The sequence below is a fragment of the Rhineura floridana genome, chromosome 2 (assembly GCF_030035675.1).
Source record: "Rhineura floridana isolate rRhiFlo1 chromosome 2, rRhiFlo1.hap2, whole genome shotgun sequence".
Lineage (NCBI taxonomy): Eukaryota > Metazoa > Chordata > Lepidosauria > Squamata > Rhineuridae > Rhineura > Rhineura floridana.
The window spans coordinates 214,702,433-214,716,858 of NC_084481.1; the positions used below are offsets into that span (position 1 = coordinate 214,702,433).

Below are 14,426 nucleotides of genomic sequence, written 5' to 3' on the forward strand. Positions count from 1 at the left end.
GTGGACTTCCCATGGACATCTGGTTGGCCACTGTGAGAACAGGATGCTAGACTAGATGGGCCACCGCCCTGATCCAGCAGGGTCTTCCTATGTTCTTATGGGTTACATTACTTGTTTTTTGCATCTGATGTGTACTTAGCCCTTTATTTGTCAGCTTTACATGTTACTCTTTTGAACTTGGTCAGGCTTACATCTACATTTCTTTATGTATACTTTGAACCAGAGTGTTACAGAGCAATATTCTGTGCTACAGCGTTTTACACGGGGGCCGTGCATAGGAAACTGCAATTCAGTTGCACTGGGAGTCCCTTATGAACTCTTTATTTATTTATTTATTTATTTATTATTTGATTTATATCCCACCCTTCCTCCCAGCAGGAGCCCAGGGCGGCAAAGGGAAGCACTAAAAACACTTTAAAACATCATAAAAACAGACCTTAAAATACATTAAAACAAAACAACGTTAAAAACCTTTTTTTAAAAAAAAACAAAACTCTTTGGCTGTTCTTTTTGCCCTCTCTAAGCACAAGGAGTGGGAGCCTTTTCCAGTACTATCAGTATGACCTGAGAAGCCCCGAGTATTTTGATGAGTGTAATGAAGTTTTGAAATGGAATGGACTGCCTTCAAGTTGATTCCGACTTATGGCGACCCTATGAATTAGCAGCCCTTTAATGTGGGGAAGGGGGTTGCTGGGCACCTTGATGCTGCTTGGCAGTACTCCAGCAACAGGTGGCAGGCTCATTCGCCTGTATTCTGCTAGAGCATAAGTGATCAGCTACTAAATTACTTATGTCTGGCTTGGGGCATTGCATCTACTTTGAGCAACCAGGTGATTCCCAGGTTTTTCCAGTTTGTCTCTTCCATATACCAGGAGAGAAATGCTACAACAGTTCATTTAATACTTTTTATTTATTTAATCCCACCATTCTTCAAAGGAGTTCAAAGTGGCATATGTGGTCAGCCTCCCCTCTTATTCTCACAACAGTCCTGTGAGGTTGGCTGGGCTCACAGAGCTACAATTCCCAGAGTGAGTGTGTTTCAACAATCAATCCCTCTTCCCTGGGAACTCTGGGAACTGTAGCTCTCTGAGGGGAAGAGGGGGTCTCATAACAACTCTCAGCTTGCTTGCTTGCTTTATTTGTTTGTTCATTTATTTGTTTATTTATTTATTTATTTATTTATACCCCACCTTTCTTTCACCATGGAACCCAAGGCGGCATATATGTGGTTCCCGGGCAGTCTCCTATCCAGGCACTGATCAGACCCAGACCTGCTTAGCTTCAGCAAGGTGCCTTATGTGCCTTCAGACCATAGCCTGTGACCCTTGACAAACTTTAGCTCTTAGGATTCTTTGGGGGAAGCCATGACTGTTTAAAGTGGTATGATAATCTTTAAATGTATAGAGCAGGTGGGGTCTGTTGGTGAAATTCCAGCACATGAGCGGTAAGGGTCCTGGAGGTCAAGTCCTATGAGGAAAGGTTGAAGAGAAGCCTGGAGAAGCCACTATTAAGAGGCAATAGGATAGCCATATTCAGACATTTAAAGGGTTCTCACATAGAGGATAGGGCAAATTTGTTTTTCTCTTGCTCCAGAAAGTAGGTTCAGAACCAGTGGTTTCAAACTAAAGGAAATGTTGACTAAATATTAAGAAAGCTAAATATTAAGAAAGGCATGAGCTGTTCAACAGTGGAACAGACTACCTCAGAAAGTGAGGGACTCTTCTTTTTAGAGGTTTTAAACAGAGGCTGGATGGCCGCCTGTCAGGGATGCTATAGCACTGGATTTCCTGCATCAGCAGTGGGCTGGCCTTTCAACTCTGTGATTCTATGAAGAAAGGGAAGGTACCAAAAAAGGGCTTTCTTTCCCTACCCTTCCTATCTCTACTCCAACTAAAAAGATCTGAACACATATCGATTACTAGATTAGAAACTGCAGAAGCGAGTCAGATGCAGTGTATCTGCACAGCACTGTTTTCAACAGGGTGTTCATTCAGCTATGCATCTGAATGCATATCCTGTTGAAAGCAATGCAAGCTGGATACAGTGTTTCTGCATCCACTGCCCATCTGATAAGCCCAAGTCCTGATCCAGCAAGTGATAAGCCCAAAAGAAGGCTCCTTCCATATGTGGGTCACCTTACTTCTCAGGACAGCATGTTGTGGCAATCGCTCTTCTTGAATTGGGTCACACCCTGCTTTAGGAGAGGGGTTGCAGTGGGTCTTCTTCTCTGACAGAAATTGGTCTCTGAGGGAAGGTATGCATTCTGAGGTGGCACTTTATATTCTCTGCAGTTCTTTATTGCAAGGAGCCATTTGACCTCATAATTTATTATTTATTATTATTATTTATTGAATTTATTAGTCGCCCATCTGGCTGGCTGTCCAGCCACTCTGGGCAACGTACAAAATAGGCATACAATACCTAGACATTAAAAATCTAAAAACAATGAACATAAAATCTAGCCAACCGCAAAGGCCTGCCTGAAGAGCCAGGTCTTCAAGGCCTGGCGGAAAGTCATCATGGAAGGGGCATGGCGGAGATCATTTGGGAAGGGAGTTCCACAGGGTGGGGGCCACAACTGAAAAAGCCCTCTCTCTAGTCCTCACCAGTTTGGCTGTTTTGACTGATGGGATGGAGAGAAGGTCTTTTGAGGCTGATCTTGTTGGGTGGCATAGCTGATGATGCTGGAGGCGCTCCTTTTGATAGACTGGGCTGAAACCGTATAGGGTTTCTACAGCCAACCTCGGTGAAGATTTAAATGAGATCGAGCTGCATGTCATCTGCATATTGGTGACACTGCAGCCCAAATCTCCTGATGATAGTCCCCAGCGGCTTTATATAGATGTCAAATAGCATCGGGGAGAGGATGGAGCCCTGTGGCACCCTACAAGTGAGAGGCCAAGGGTCCGAAACCTCATCCCCCAATGCTACTCTTTGGTGCCTGTCAGAGAGGAAGGAATGGAACCACTGTAATACAGTGCCCCCTATGCCTAACCCTTCCAGGCGATCCAGAAGGGTCTTTGGGGGGTGGCTGGACAGCTGTCCTAATCCTTCCCTCCTAACTCTAGGTAGCTGAAAGCTGTTGCCTGCACATTTCTCTTTGATGTCAATATTTGGAAGCAGCGTGAAAACTTCACAGAAACATAGCCTTCAGCCCTGGTGGTTTGGGTTGGAAAACTCCGCGGCTTCCCTGTATGCCTCAGTGGGGCCCCTCTTTGTTACGAAGAGCCTGCTGGATCAGGCCAAAGGCCCGTCTCGTCCAGCATCCTGTTCTCAAAGTGGCCAACCAGATGCCTATGGGAAACCCCCAGGGAGCACCTGAGCAACTGGTATTCGGAAGCATACTGCCTCCAACAGTGGAGGTAGAACATGGCCATCATAGCTGGTAGTCACTGATAGCCTTCTCCTCCATTAATTTGTCTAATCCTGTTTTCAAGTCATCCAGGTTGGTGGCCGTCACTGTCACATGTGGGAGTGAATTCCATAGTTTAACTACGTGCTGTGTGAAGAAGTCCTTCCAACATTCAGCTTAATCGGATGTCCCCGAGTTCTAATATTATGACAAAGAGAACCATTTCTCTATTCACTTGTTTGCTGGAATTCACTCCAACTCTTTCCCTGATCAGTCCCTAGGGATGCTCTCATACTTTACTAATAGGTGAAGGGAAGGTATGGTATGCTAGAGGGGATAAATCTGTTCCAGAACCCTGCAAAATGAGAGAAGGGAATAAAAGGGTTTTCAAAAAAAAAAATTCAATCTAATTAGGGGGGGAAAATTAAACACCAGGTAAAACAGCTGGGTTAAATATCAAGAGCATTTCAGCACCAGAGAGCTTGGTTTACAAGTGACCTTGGGAGCTGCTAATAGTCTAGCTTCTAGCTATGCTATCATTGGTTTGTGTTTGTCCAATGGCAAGGTGGCTTGCTAACAACAAGCCTGTTAGCATCTTCCAGAGTCAGGGGACAGAAGGCAGGAGCAGCCACTGAAATGAAAGCAACCCCAGCTCCCTGGGCCAGGGGATGTTCTAGCTAATTGTCATCAGCAGGAAGAGGTCACAAAAGTTAAGTATAGTAGGTTTCCAGTGTTGTTGTTCCCCAAAATACACTGAAAGCTGAGTCACAGGATGCTTGTGCAAAATGCAGGGTTTTTATTACAAAGCAATGCTTTCAGGAGACTTCATTAGCAAAATAATTTCTGAATGAATTGCCAGAAAGACCTAGATAGGAAAAGGACATCCTCAGAGAAACGTCTACCCACTGAGCCAGCAATAAAAGCTCTCCCTCTTGGCCAGTCCAAAACCTGTCCCCTGTGACAGATCATGTTGCAGTCCGAGAAGAAGTCTCTAAAAAGGTGTGAAAACTAACAGACAATATTGCTTGTCTTGTTTAGAGCAAGTGAAGTTTGTGTAGATCAGTTCCGTTAAAAGAGATCAAGAGACTCAAGGATCGGTTAACTATACGTTAAGACACACATGCATACAGCTGAACTCTGAGACCTTTACAAAAAAAAATGGGGGGAAGGATTAGAATGGAGAAGTAGACAAGAAAGTCCTTGACCCACATCACCTCCCCAACAGAGTTCCAAAAGCATGTTTGCTCTTTGGGGGAAATTGCTTGAAGGAAGCAATTAGGGGCAGAGAAATCGGGGGAGGGGGGGAGTTAAATGTCCCCTCCTTTCTCTGCCACTTTTCTGCTCTGAATTATCACCTCCTGTAGTGCCTTTTCATTTTAAACAAATGTCACCAGAGTCAGTTAACACACAGTTGGGTGTAATGTGCAATCGGTCCCTGAAATAGGTGACTGATCTGCCTCAGACAGGTCATGTGTATGCAAAGTTTGGGTACTGCTAAAAATAATTCCACGTGCTGGATGTGTACATGAGTTCTGGCAGAGCACAAATACAAAACTGACTTTCACAAACCCTGAGCAGAGCAGGACAACACCCTGAAGCCAACCAATTGAAGGACCCGATAACTTTTAAATAGGACAATAGTCAGTGTTTGCAAGTGATTTGTAGCACTTGGGTCAATTCTGCAATGACAATATCTGCATTATAGTACATTTTCTTTTTGTATGCTTATCTGCAATAATGAGAGAAACTTTGCCTTCAGTTGTAAGGGTCAGTGGTAGAGCATGCGCTTTGCATGTAGAAGGTCCAATGTTCAATCCCCAGCATCTCCAGGTAGAGCTGGGAGAAAACCTGCCTGAAATCCTGGAGAGCTAGATGGACCAACTATAAGGCATGTTCCTTTGTCCTGGGGTCTTTGAAAATTGCATGATCCCCCCCCGCCGCCACCACCCCAGATCATTGTGAGGGTTCTCACAATCTTGCCAAGCTCATGATTATCTTAGAACTAGCAAAGTGCCTATCCTCATGATGTGCAGAATGTTTGTGGAGGGAAAGCCTGTATATTACCAAGATCATAGAGAGAATGGCTTTGAAATATGTCTTTGCATTCTAAGCATTCAAAGTCATCTAAGGAGTGGATGTAAACCTGCCTCCTGGCCCACCCAGCATCTGCAGTGTGGGCTGTGTTTTGCTTCCTCTCTGCTCTGTCTTATATTGCATCCTGTTTTATGTCTCCATCGGATTTAATGGGAGCCATCCATTGTCTGCATAGCACCATCTCTTTATCTGGGCTCCATTTCTTGGTGCAGTGCTACAGTGTGATGGAACTTTGGGTGTTTTTTCATAGCCATTTTTCATATGCTCCAGAACATGCGATCAGGGGACGAGGGAAGTGGCACGCTTCCTACCTGCTACAGTTGTGTTTGTTGGCACATCATCAGTATGCCTGCATGCATACAAATAGTACAAAGTCAGGGATCCTGATTATGTGGAAAGGCATGTGTTACAGTGTACCAGCAAACACATGTACGGGGGCGTGTAGAGAGAGAGATCCTTCTTCTCTGATGCCCCTCTTTTGCATTCATTGAACACATGGAGAAGTAGCCCAAACATGAAAAGGGTTAAGGAGACTGAATGTGGGATCTGTTGCACTCAATACACACATGCACCAGGCTTTTAAAGCATGATTGGTAGCGGCTGCTTTTATGGGTCTATGTTTCTGATTTTAGATCGCTGCTGTGGGAGGAAACTTGGGATGGACAAATCTGTCAATTTTGGTTTCTTTCAGTTTTGTATTTTTCCAGTCTTAACTAAAATTCTCCACATCACTGCATCAGCTTGCAATTTTTTTAAAAGTTCTCACGAAAATTAATCAGCATTTTAGTGTGCATTTCTCCCAATGTACACATTTTTGTATGATATTTTGCCTGCATTTTATATGTTTTCACAAATATATGCATTTTTATGCACATTTCCTCCTATGTATTTTTGTACATATTTTGGTTGGAGAACTGCATCACAAAACCTGGACAAATGGGGCTTTGGAAGGATAGCTGTGTTTTGGTTCACATACTATTTCAGGAAGTGTGAAAGGTAGGTTCACATTAAAATGCAACCCAAACCAAGTTTCTTCTCAGTCCTTGGAAATACAAATAAATAGCTGGGGGAGTGACGCAGAAGGAGAATCAGTGGGCAGTGGCACATTTAAACACCTTCCTTTTCCCCAAACCACAGTCCACAACAAGTTTCTCTCTCTCCTCACTTGCCTTCTAATGAAAACATGAGATTGGGAATCTTCTGTTTTTCCTCTTAATTAATAGTTCTGCATTAGGTCTCCTTTATTGCAAGCATCTTACCCCATAATACTTGTCTGGGTCCTGGCACCTGTTAATGGTTACAGCAGATTCTATATTTCCTGTATTGGTTTTTCAGTCATTAACAGAAAGGGAACAGAAGCAAAATCAAGGTCTATCAGGTGCTACTTCAATATCCCCAAATAATCTCCTTTTCTTCAGGTGACAGGAATATTCTTACAGCCTTTGCAATGATAACTGTTGTTTTATCTTTTAGGTCCAACAACCCAACGCCAGGTTCAAAATGGACCTTCTCCAGATGAAATGGAGGTTCAGAGACGGTAAGGAGCAAAAATTTGCAGAAACACTGCAAATTCAATTAAAAAATTAGATACCAACTGTTGCTAATTATTGGGCCTAATACCTTTATCAAACCATGTGGGAATTCATTCAGAAAGTATGTTACTGTACAGGCCGGTTATGGTTGAACAATTTATCAGACCTGACACAACAGATGGAATTTTTATTCCATTGCAGTCAGTAATAATTTTCAATTCCTGCTTACATGCTTACATCCTGATCTATTAAAATCAGTGTATTTTCAGCCTATGTAGATCAAAACGTTTTTGCTAGTCATGATGATAGAAGGCTGGGCCCGTCAGTTCCATTCTATGAGACACCATAGGAAAGACTCCTCAACAAGAAGGTCATGTCATACCAGTATTGCATGTTTACATGCTGTTGCTATTGGCCGTGGTAAAGATATGTGTGTGACTATCACTCAGATCACTGTTTTTGTTTTTCCAAGAAGCCTCCCACTCCTCTCCTGTAGTGGTGCAGAGGACTGTTTCTATAGAAAGGACTGTGTGTCTTAGAGACCACACTGCATATATGTAGTTAATAATGCTTGGGCTTTGAGTTTGTTGAACCTTTGCTTAGGGCAGGTGTAGGGAATATTTGGCCCTCCAGATGTTGCTGAACTATAGCTCCCACCATTCTTGGCCATTGACCATGCAGGCTGGGACTGATGGGAGCTCTAGTTTGGAAACATCTGGAGGGCCAAAGGTTCCCCACACCTGGCTTAGGGGGTAGGAGCCAGCATGGCTAGGTTTTAAAAATTGTGTCAACTTTTGCTGTCACAACGTGTGGTGGAATGCACCAATAAAGCGATCATTCATTCCTAAGCCGCCATCACAGTGTTTTGCTAGGTTGCATGTGTGTTTATTTTCTTAAGCTTCTCAAGAACATTTAACATGTTGGGCCTCTAATTAGCAAGAGGATCACATTATGCAGAGGACACCCTGATGGCTGTTAAGTCTCTTAGTGATCATTTTGGACCATTGTGTATGATTCCATTTCTTAAACAGTATGTGTTGCCCTTATTGGTGGCTCTCCCAGATCCCAAACCATCCAAATGAAGTATTTCATTAATCAAAAATCAATCCGTTTAGAAACATAGATATTCTTTCAGTTTTCATGGCACTTGCAGTGATGACTTCTGCATTTTCTCCATTGCTGGCTCTTGTGACAAAGTTGTCTTCCATAGTTTAGCTCAGGGTTGAAGGGATCATGTGATATTTCCAGAAGCTCTCTCAACTGGGCTCTTTCTAGGAGGAAGAGCGGGATATATATATATATATATATATATATATATATATATATATAAGCAAGCAAGCAAGCTATCCTTGAGTGTAGATTTGCATAATTAACTATAATAATATGTGAGCAAGGTGCTCCCAGATCAAGGCAATGGTTGCATTCAGGCAATCTTTGGTGACTTCATAAACCACAGTATATGATACTGTAGAGAAGCACCATGACTGGACGTTCCTCTTTCATTCCTCTCATCATGGAGCAGCATCAGCGCAGAGATCTTGGCTTGCACTCAGCCACAGATTCCATCCTAATCAGGGAACCCTGGCTTAATATTGGTTGCCAAACTGTGATAATAGACTAGGATACTATGTTGCTTTCTTCTCCAACGGTGTCCTGTTAGGTATAGAGGATTGGGCTGTAGCTCAGCGGCAGAGCATCTGCTTTGTATGTAGAAAGTCCTCTGTTCGATCCCTGGTTTCTCCAGGTGGGAGTAGGAAAGATTCCCTGTCTAAAACCCTGGAGAGCTGCTGCCAGTCAGTGCAAACAGTAGTGAGCGCTAAATGGACCAATAGCCTGGTTCAGTATAAGACAGCTTCCTGTGTTCCCTATAGAGGGGCTATCAAGCAGTTGGCTGAGATGTAGCACCTGTTGTTAAATACTTTGTTCTAGGGAATGTTTGCTCCAATGCATATTAGAGACGTAAGCTTGATTCTTCTTTCTTAAACGCTTTTGTTTAAGGCAAGCGATGGAGCAGCAGCAACAGCGCCAGGAATCTCTGGAAAGAAGAACCTCTACTACAGGCACGTATCTGGCTTTTGTAAGCAGTGCAAGTCTGGCCTTTTCCCTGCTTGCCTCCTTTAACTCTTGGCTGCTCCCTGGAAACAGTTTGGCCTGTTGGGTATTGCTGTAATTATTCCACGGCTTGAAAACATTTCAGTCAAACGCTGATGGCGCATGGAAGGATGCAACTGCGCAGATGCAACTGATACTGAAGGTGAAACTTAGCTCAATGTGCTGTGGGATTCAATTGCTTCTCATTTTTTGTAAGGTACTTCCATACTGCAGGATTAAAATCAGTTTTGGCGAAAACTGCATGTGATGCAAATGGAAAGCCTTCACGGGCTACATTCCATTTGTCTTTCATGCTCTGCCCTACATTAGCAGACAGGCATGGCATAAATAGTTTGAGATGAACTCATTTTAAACCTTAATCTGAAGACAGTCTTTTAATCTTGTTGTGTTACTGTCAACCAATTCCTACTGGGAGGAAGGTGGGACATAAATCTAATAAATACAGTTTAAGAGTAACAGAAGTGGTGTTCTCAGCTCTGCTGAGTTTAAAGGGTGGTTTTTATGTTACCTTAGAAGTCTGGTTGCTGCTTCTGCTTCTTACGGCCCTCCAGTGATAAGTATAATGGGAAGACCAGATGGAAAGGGGATGTGACATTGTGACTTGCCACTAAGGATGGGTGAATCTGTCAATTTCAGCATTTCTTCTTTTCTCATTTTTCCAATCTTAAATTCAATTTTCCTTCTTTCCACATCAATTTGAGATTTTTTTTTAAGTCTTTATGAAAATCCATTAGCATTTTAGTGTGAATTTTCCTAAGATCCACATTTGGGCATGCAGTTCTGCCTTATATACACGTTTTTGTAAAACAGTTTTCACTGATTTATGCACATTGCACCCTAGTATATGGGTTGTTTGCACACATAACTTGGCTGAAGAATTATACTGTGGCTGTGTTTCGGTTTTCATAGTTTGGAAAATGCAAATTATGTAGATTCACTTTTAAATACAAACTGAATCAAATTCCTCATCTCCCCACACAAGTGCCTTTTCAGCCTGGAAGTGGCATGGAGATCAACCGCATCACACTGCTGTCCTATGCAGTGCTTTTTTTGGTATAAAATACAATGCCAGTACTCATACCTTGGTAAAAGTACTGTGGGTGCTAGCATAAAATGGGCAGCAAAGAAAGAGGTGACAGTACTTCATATCAGTGGATATTGTCACAAGAAAAGCTCCTATGTTATCTCCACACTGCATGCTTTATCGGAGGACTGTGGGAAGTAACATACAGAAGTGGCAACCACACCGCTAAAGTAACACAAGAACTAATCATCATGCAAGAAGCTCTGCACATCATTGATTGTATGCAAACATCCCTGTAGAAATACATGACTATGTTCCTGATTCTCTGGCCAGTTCGTCAACTGTTGCTTCCACTAAGCACAAAGGGAACTAAGAGATGATGTATGTAGGGCATAGAATTCCATCAAGGAGGTCACAGGGGGACTGTTGGTCAAATACCAGACTCTCTTTGGTGTATCTGGAGCAAAGAAGGTCTGGCCCTGATGGGTGCTTGAATGGGAGACCACTGGGGGAGCAGGTCAACTGCTGTGAATTTTTGAAAAGAAAAAGGCATATACCTCTTGCTGCTGCCACTCCTGGGTATTTAAGAAGTTTGTGTTGTTTTATCGCTTGTTGTTTCCCACCCTGGGCTCCTTTGGGAGCAAGGACAGCATATAAATTTAATTAAATAAAAATATAAAAATTAATAATAATAGAAGAAAGTGTGAACCTGTGACAGTGGAGGACTGAGGGTTTGTCAAATAGATCAGTGTCCTGGTTGGGTAGGGTCTTGAACTGTTTGGTTGATGGGTGAAAGGTTTGGCAATCACAAGGCCAGTGCTTTGTTGTTGTGTGTTGGCTTTTAACTTCTCTGGCTTCATTCGGACATCCTTAAAAACCTCTGCCTGTACTAACCTCTGTTAAGGCTTGGCGCTTTTTTTAGTGATTTATTATTTAATTCCTCTCCCCTGCCCGTCCCTTTCTAACCATGATACCTTCTGCCATTCCTCAGTGCCAACCCATTTTCTTTTTTTCTTTTTCCCTTTCTGTTCCTTTTTAGTTTCCACCCTTCAGATAAAAGTATCTTCTTCCCCCTTCCACTGCCAGTCTCCTCCTCCTGACTACAGTCACTACAATGCTTCCGCCTCCACTGGCGCTGTTCCGCCTCCGCCTCCTTATGCCAAAGTCATCTCATCGGCATCTCCTCCTCTCCCTGAGCCTGCTAGCAAAGTCTCTTTCAGATCCCCTCATTGCTCCAGGGCCACTCCTTTGCTTTGCCAACAACATTCTGCCTCCGAGTTCTCGCCATCTCCTGGCTCTTCCTTCCCTCCGGCCTGGCCAGGCCACAGGACTGTTACGCAGAGCACCAAGCAGATATCTTTATCCCCGCCTCCTGACCCTGCTTCCCATTATCCATTTGCCCCTCACCAGCCTATCAGACGTTCCTCTCTCTCGTATTCTCCTCAGTCTTCCTCTTCTCCTGTGACCCTTACGCCCCGTGTACAAAAGGGTCTGATCCTGCAGCCCCATATTCCAGTAGTCCTTCCTGTGATTCCTGCCCAAAATGGCAGGATCCGGGGGCTTCCAGGTACAGTGGTCCAAGATGCTTCAGCAAATGTACCTCAGCTAGGTCTGAATGGCCGCCATGAAGAACATTTAGCCACACAAATTCCTCTAAGGTCCTCTAGGACCCAGGTAAAGAGAACGGATGAGTCATTTTTCTCGTACTTAGAAGCCGTGCCCATTTCGCATTTCCCTGTTATCACCGGTCCAGCTGGGCCTTTTATCCAGACTTTTTCTAGGCCCTTCCAGCAGACACCTCATTCTCCACAGCAGCTCTATCCATCCATGTCACCCTTTGTTTCATTACCTCCTCATTATGCCGCTATATCTGAGGTGAATTTGTCCAAGAGGACCCCTCCCTACATGACTTCATCAACCATTTCCCACCTGAGTAAGTACTTGGTGTGAAAGAATTATGACTTCTTTTAAGAACAACATACCATGTTGGTCCATTCGAAAAATAAATAAATCAAAATTTGTAGCTATGCAATACTTTTAGGTTTCACACAGTAGGTTATAAAGCCCATTTTTTTTTAAAAAAAACTTATTTTTATTTAAGATTCAAATTCTATACAACAAATGTCTAACAACAGAAAAAGAACAAGATAAACATACCATAAATAAAGTCTCTGGCGGGGCCTGAGTTAACAGAGGAAAGGGCAGACAGACGTAATCAAGGCTTACATATAGTAAGGCAAGGGAAAATGATATGGTTATCCTGAGAAGACAAAGGGGGGTGATGATTGTGAGATGACTATGTTGGGGAACAGCTGGTCATAAACCAAGGAAGGGGAGGTGATATAAAAAAGGATAAATCACAAGTTCTTCCAAATAAATTCATGCTGGGAGGGAAGGAGGGCCTTAAGATGTCGATTGTTCGTGAATGTAACAAAAGTCCACCAAACAGCTGCAAAGTTCTCAAGTTCAGCATTGCCCTTCAGTACTTTCAGGTGGTACATTTTTCAGCAGTGGCAACATACAAAGCCTTTTTATACCTCCTGTCCAAAATGGTATGAAGCATCCTCCCATCCTTGGGTGGTGCTCAAGCAAGCAGCAACCAAAAGGTAAGTAATGAGAGGTTTCAAGAGAGGTCCAGAGTTACAAAGCCCAAATTTTTTCATCAGGTTTCAGGAGCATGCTTAAGTGCCTATGGAGGATTTAAGTCAGAGATGGGAAACCCTGTGGCCCTCTGGATGATGACCTATTCCCAACAGCCCGTCAGCATGACTTATGATGGGAACTGGAGTTCATCAACATCTGGAGGGCTACAGGTTCTCCAACAATGATGCTGCATCCCAGAGAGCTACATACATAACTGGTATAATGTAGAACATGGTGAGGAACCTTTTTCAAACTGAGGGCCACGTTACCTTCTGGGTAACCTTCCAAGGCCACATTCCAGTGGTGGGTGGGGCCAGAGACAAAATTAAATTTTATCTTTGTCCAATAGACTAGTTTCTACCCCCCCCATAACTCTGTCCTCCATCCAGACAAGCAAGAGGCATCATCAAACTTCAAGAACCCATTCCAGCTAGGCAAAAACCTTTGGGGTTTGGGAAGCAGGGCCAGTGATGGGTGTAGGTGGGAGAGAGAGAGAGAGAGGGCGTGCCCTTGGAAAAGTTCTGAGGGCCAGACAGAGAATCCTAGAGGGCCGCATTTAGCCCCTTTAGGATCTTCAGTTCCCCACGCCTGGTGTAGAACCTCACATCTTGTTTGTGGACTAAGCCCTGTGGACATGTTCAGAAACGCATTCAATGAAAGGGGAGGGAGTGGTGACATCATAGAGGCAAGCCCCACCCCTAATCTACACATGTTAATTGATTGCCTGTATAGAACCCTTGTTGGCTGTGAGTGATGCTTGCCACTGAGATATCACACATGCGTGCACGCACACATATGCACACATTCATTGAATGTACCTTTGAACAAGTGAGCAGGGCTTTACTGTTGTGTAGCAGCAAAGAGGCTGAGCTGTAAAGTTTGTGAATCAAATCTTATTTTTGCTTTGAAGTAACTAGGTGGCCTTAGACAAGCCACCATTTGCAATATGCAGTCAATAATACCGACCTACCTTACAAGATTGTTGCAGGAATTACTTAGATAATATATTGAGCGCTTGGAATATTCTAAAGCAATATATAAATGCTATGTGTTGGTGGTGATTAGCTTCACACAATACCAGCAGGAATCTGGATGTGCCTTGGAAGGGAAGATAGCTTTTCCAAGCGGGCAAGGAAGGCAAAGCACCTCTGAAGCAGTTCTTTTAGCTGTGAGCTCTAGTGTGACATTCTCTTCAAGAAGAGAATGCATGCTGCAAGGGTCAGCCATGAGGTAGCTGCGCAGACAGTACACAAAAATTTAATTTCAATTGAGGGAAAACAAAGAGGGCAAAATTCAGGAGTTTTTACTTGGAGGATTCCGAAGTCTCGTGTGTAGATCTATATCACCTTTTTGTCACAGGCTTGGGTGAAGGAGTGAAGAGTGTACTTTACAGATTGGTAGATAACCCCAAATCAAGAGGAATTTCAAAGCCTTTGGCAGGTTAGAATTCAACGTGATTTAACTGTCCAAAGAAATAAAGCTGCAGACAGGAAGAAATTAATACAGTGCTATGGGAAGGAATTCACTTAAGGAGAAGGGCAGGATGGAGAATTGCTGGCAGGCAGAGCAATCCAACTCAGGGGCAGCTGGCAGAAGAGGAGCCAGCTGGAAGGTCCGTAGCATCCAATTGTTGTTCGAAAGTCTCCAGGCTGGCTGAATGTGAGCTCAG

At 43.5% G+C, this 14,426-nt stretch overlaps 1 protein-coding gene across 10 annotated transcripts in view; it reads left to right on the forward strand.

Moving 5' to 3' along the window:
* The window catches only part of EVL (Enah/Vasp-like), a 214,116-nt gene that overhangs the window by 179,135 nt on the left and 20,555 nt on the right, over window positions 1–14,426 (forward strand). For 8 of the 10 annotated variants that reach the window (XM_061612142.1, XM_061612143.1, XM_061612140.1 and 5 more), the window contains 3 exons: window positions 6,920–6,983; window positions 8,977–9,038; window positions 11,154–12,047. In XM_061612142.1, the coding sequence (XP_061468126.1) occupies window positions 6,920–6,983; window positions 8,977–9,038; window positions 11,154–12,047 (1,020 nt within the window). The remainder of the gene's footprint in view (window positions 1–6,919; window positions 6,984–8,976; window positions 9,039–11,153; window positions 12,048–14,426) is intronic. The other 2 variants (XM_061612148.1, XM_061612149.1) reach the window with 1 other exon arrangement.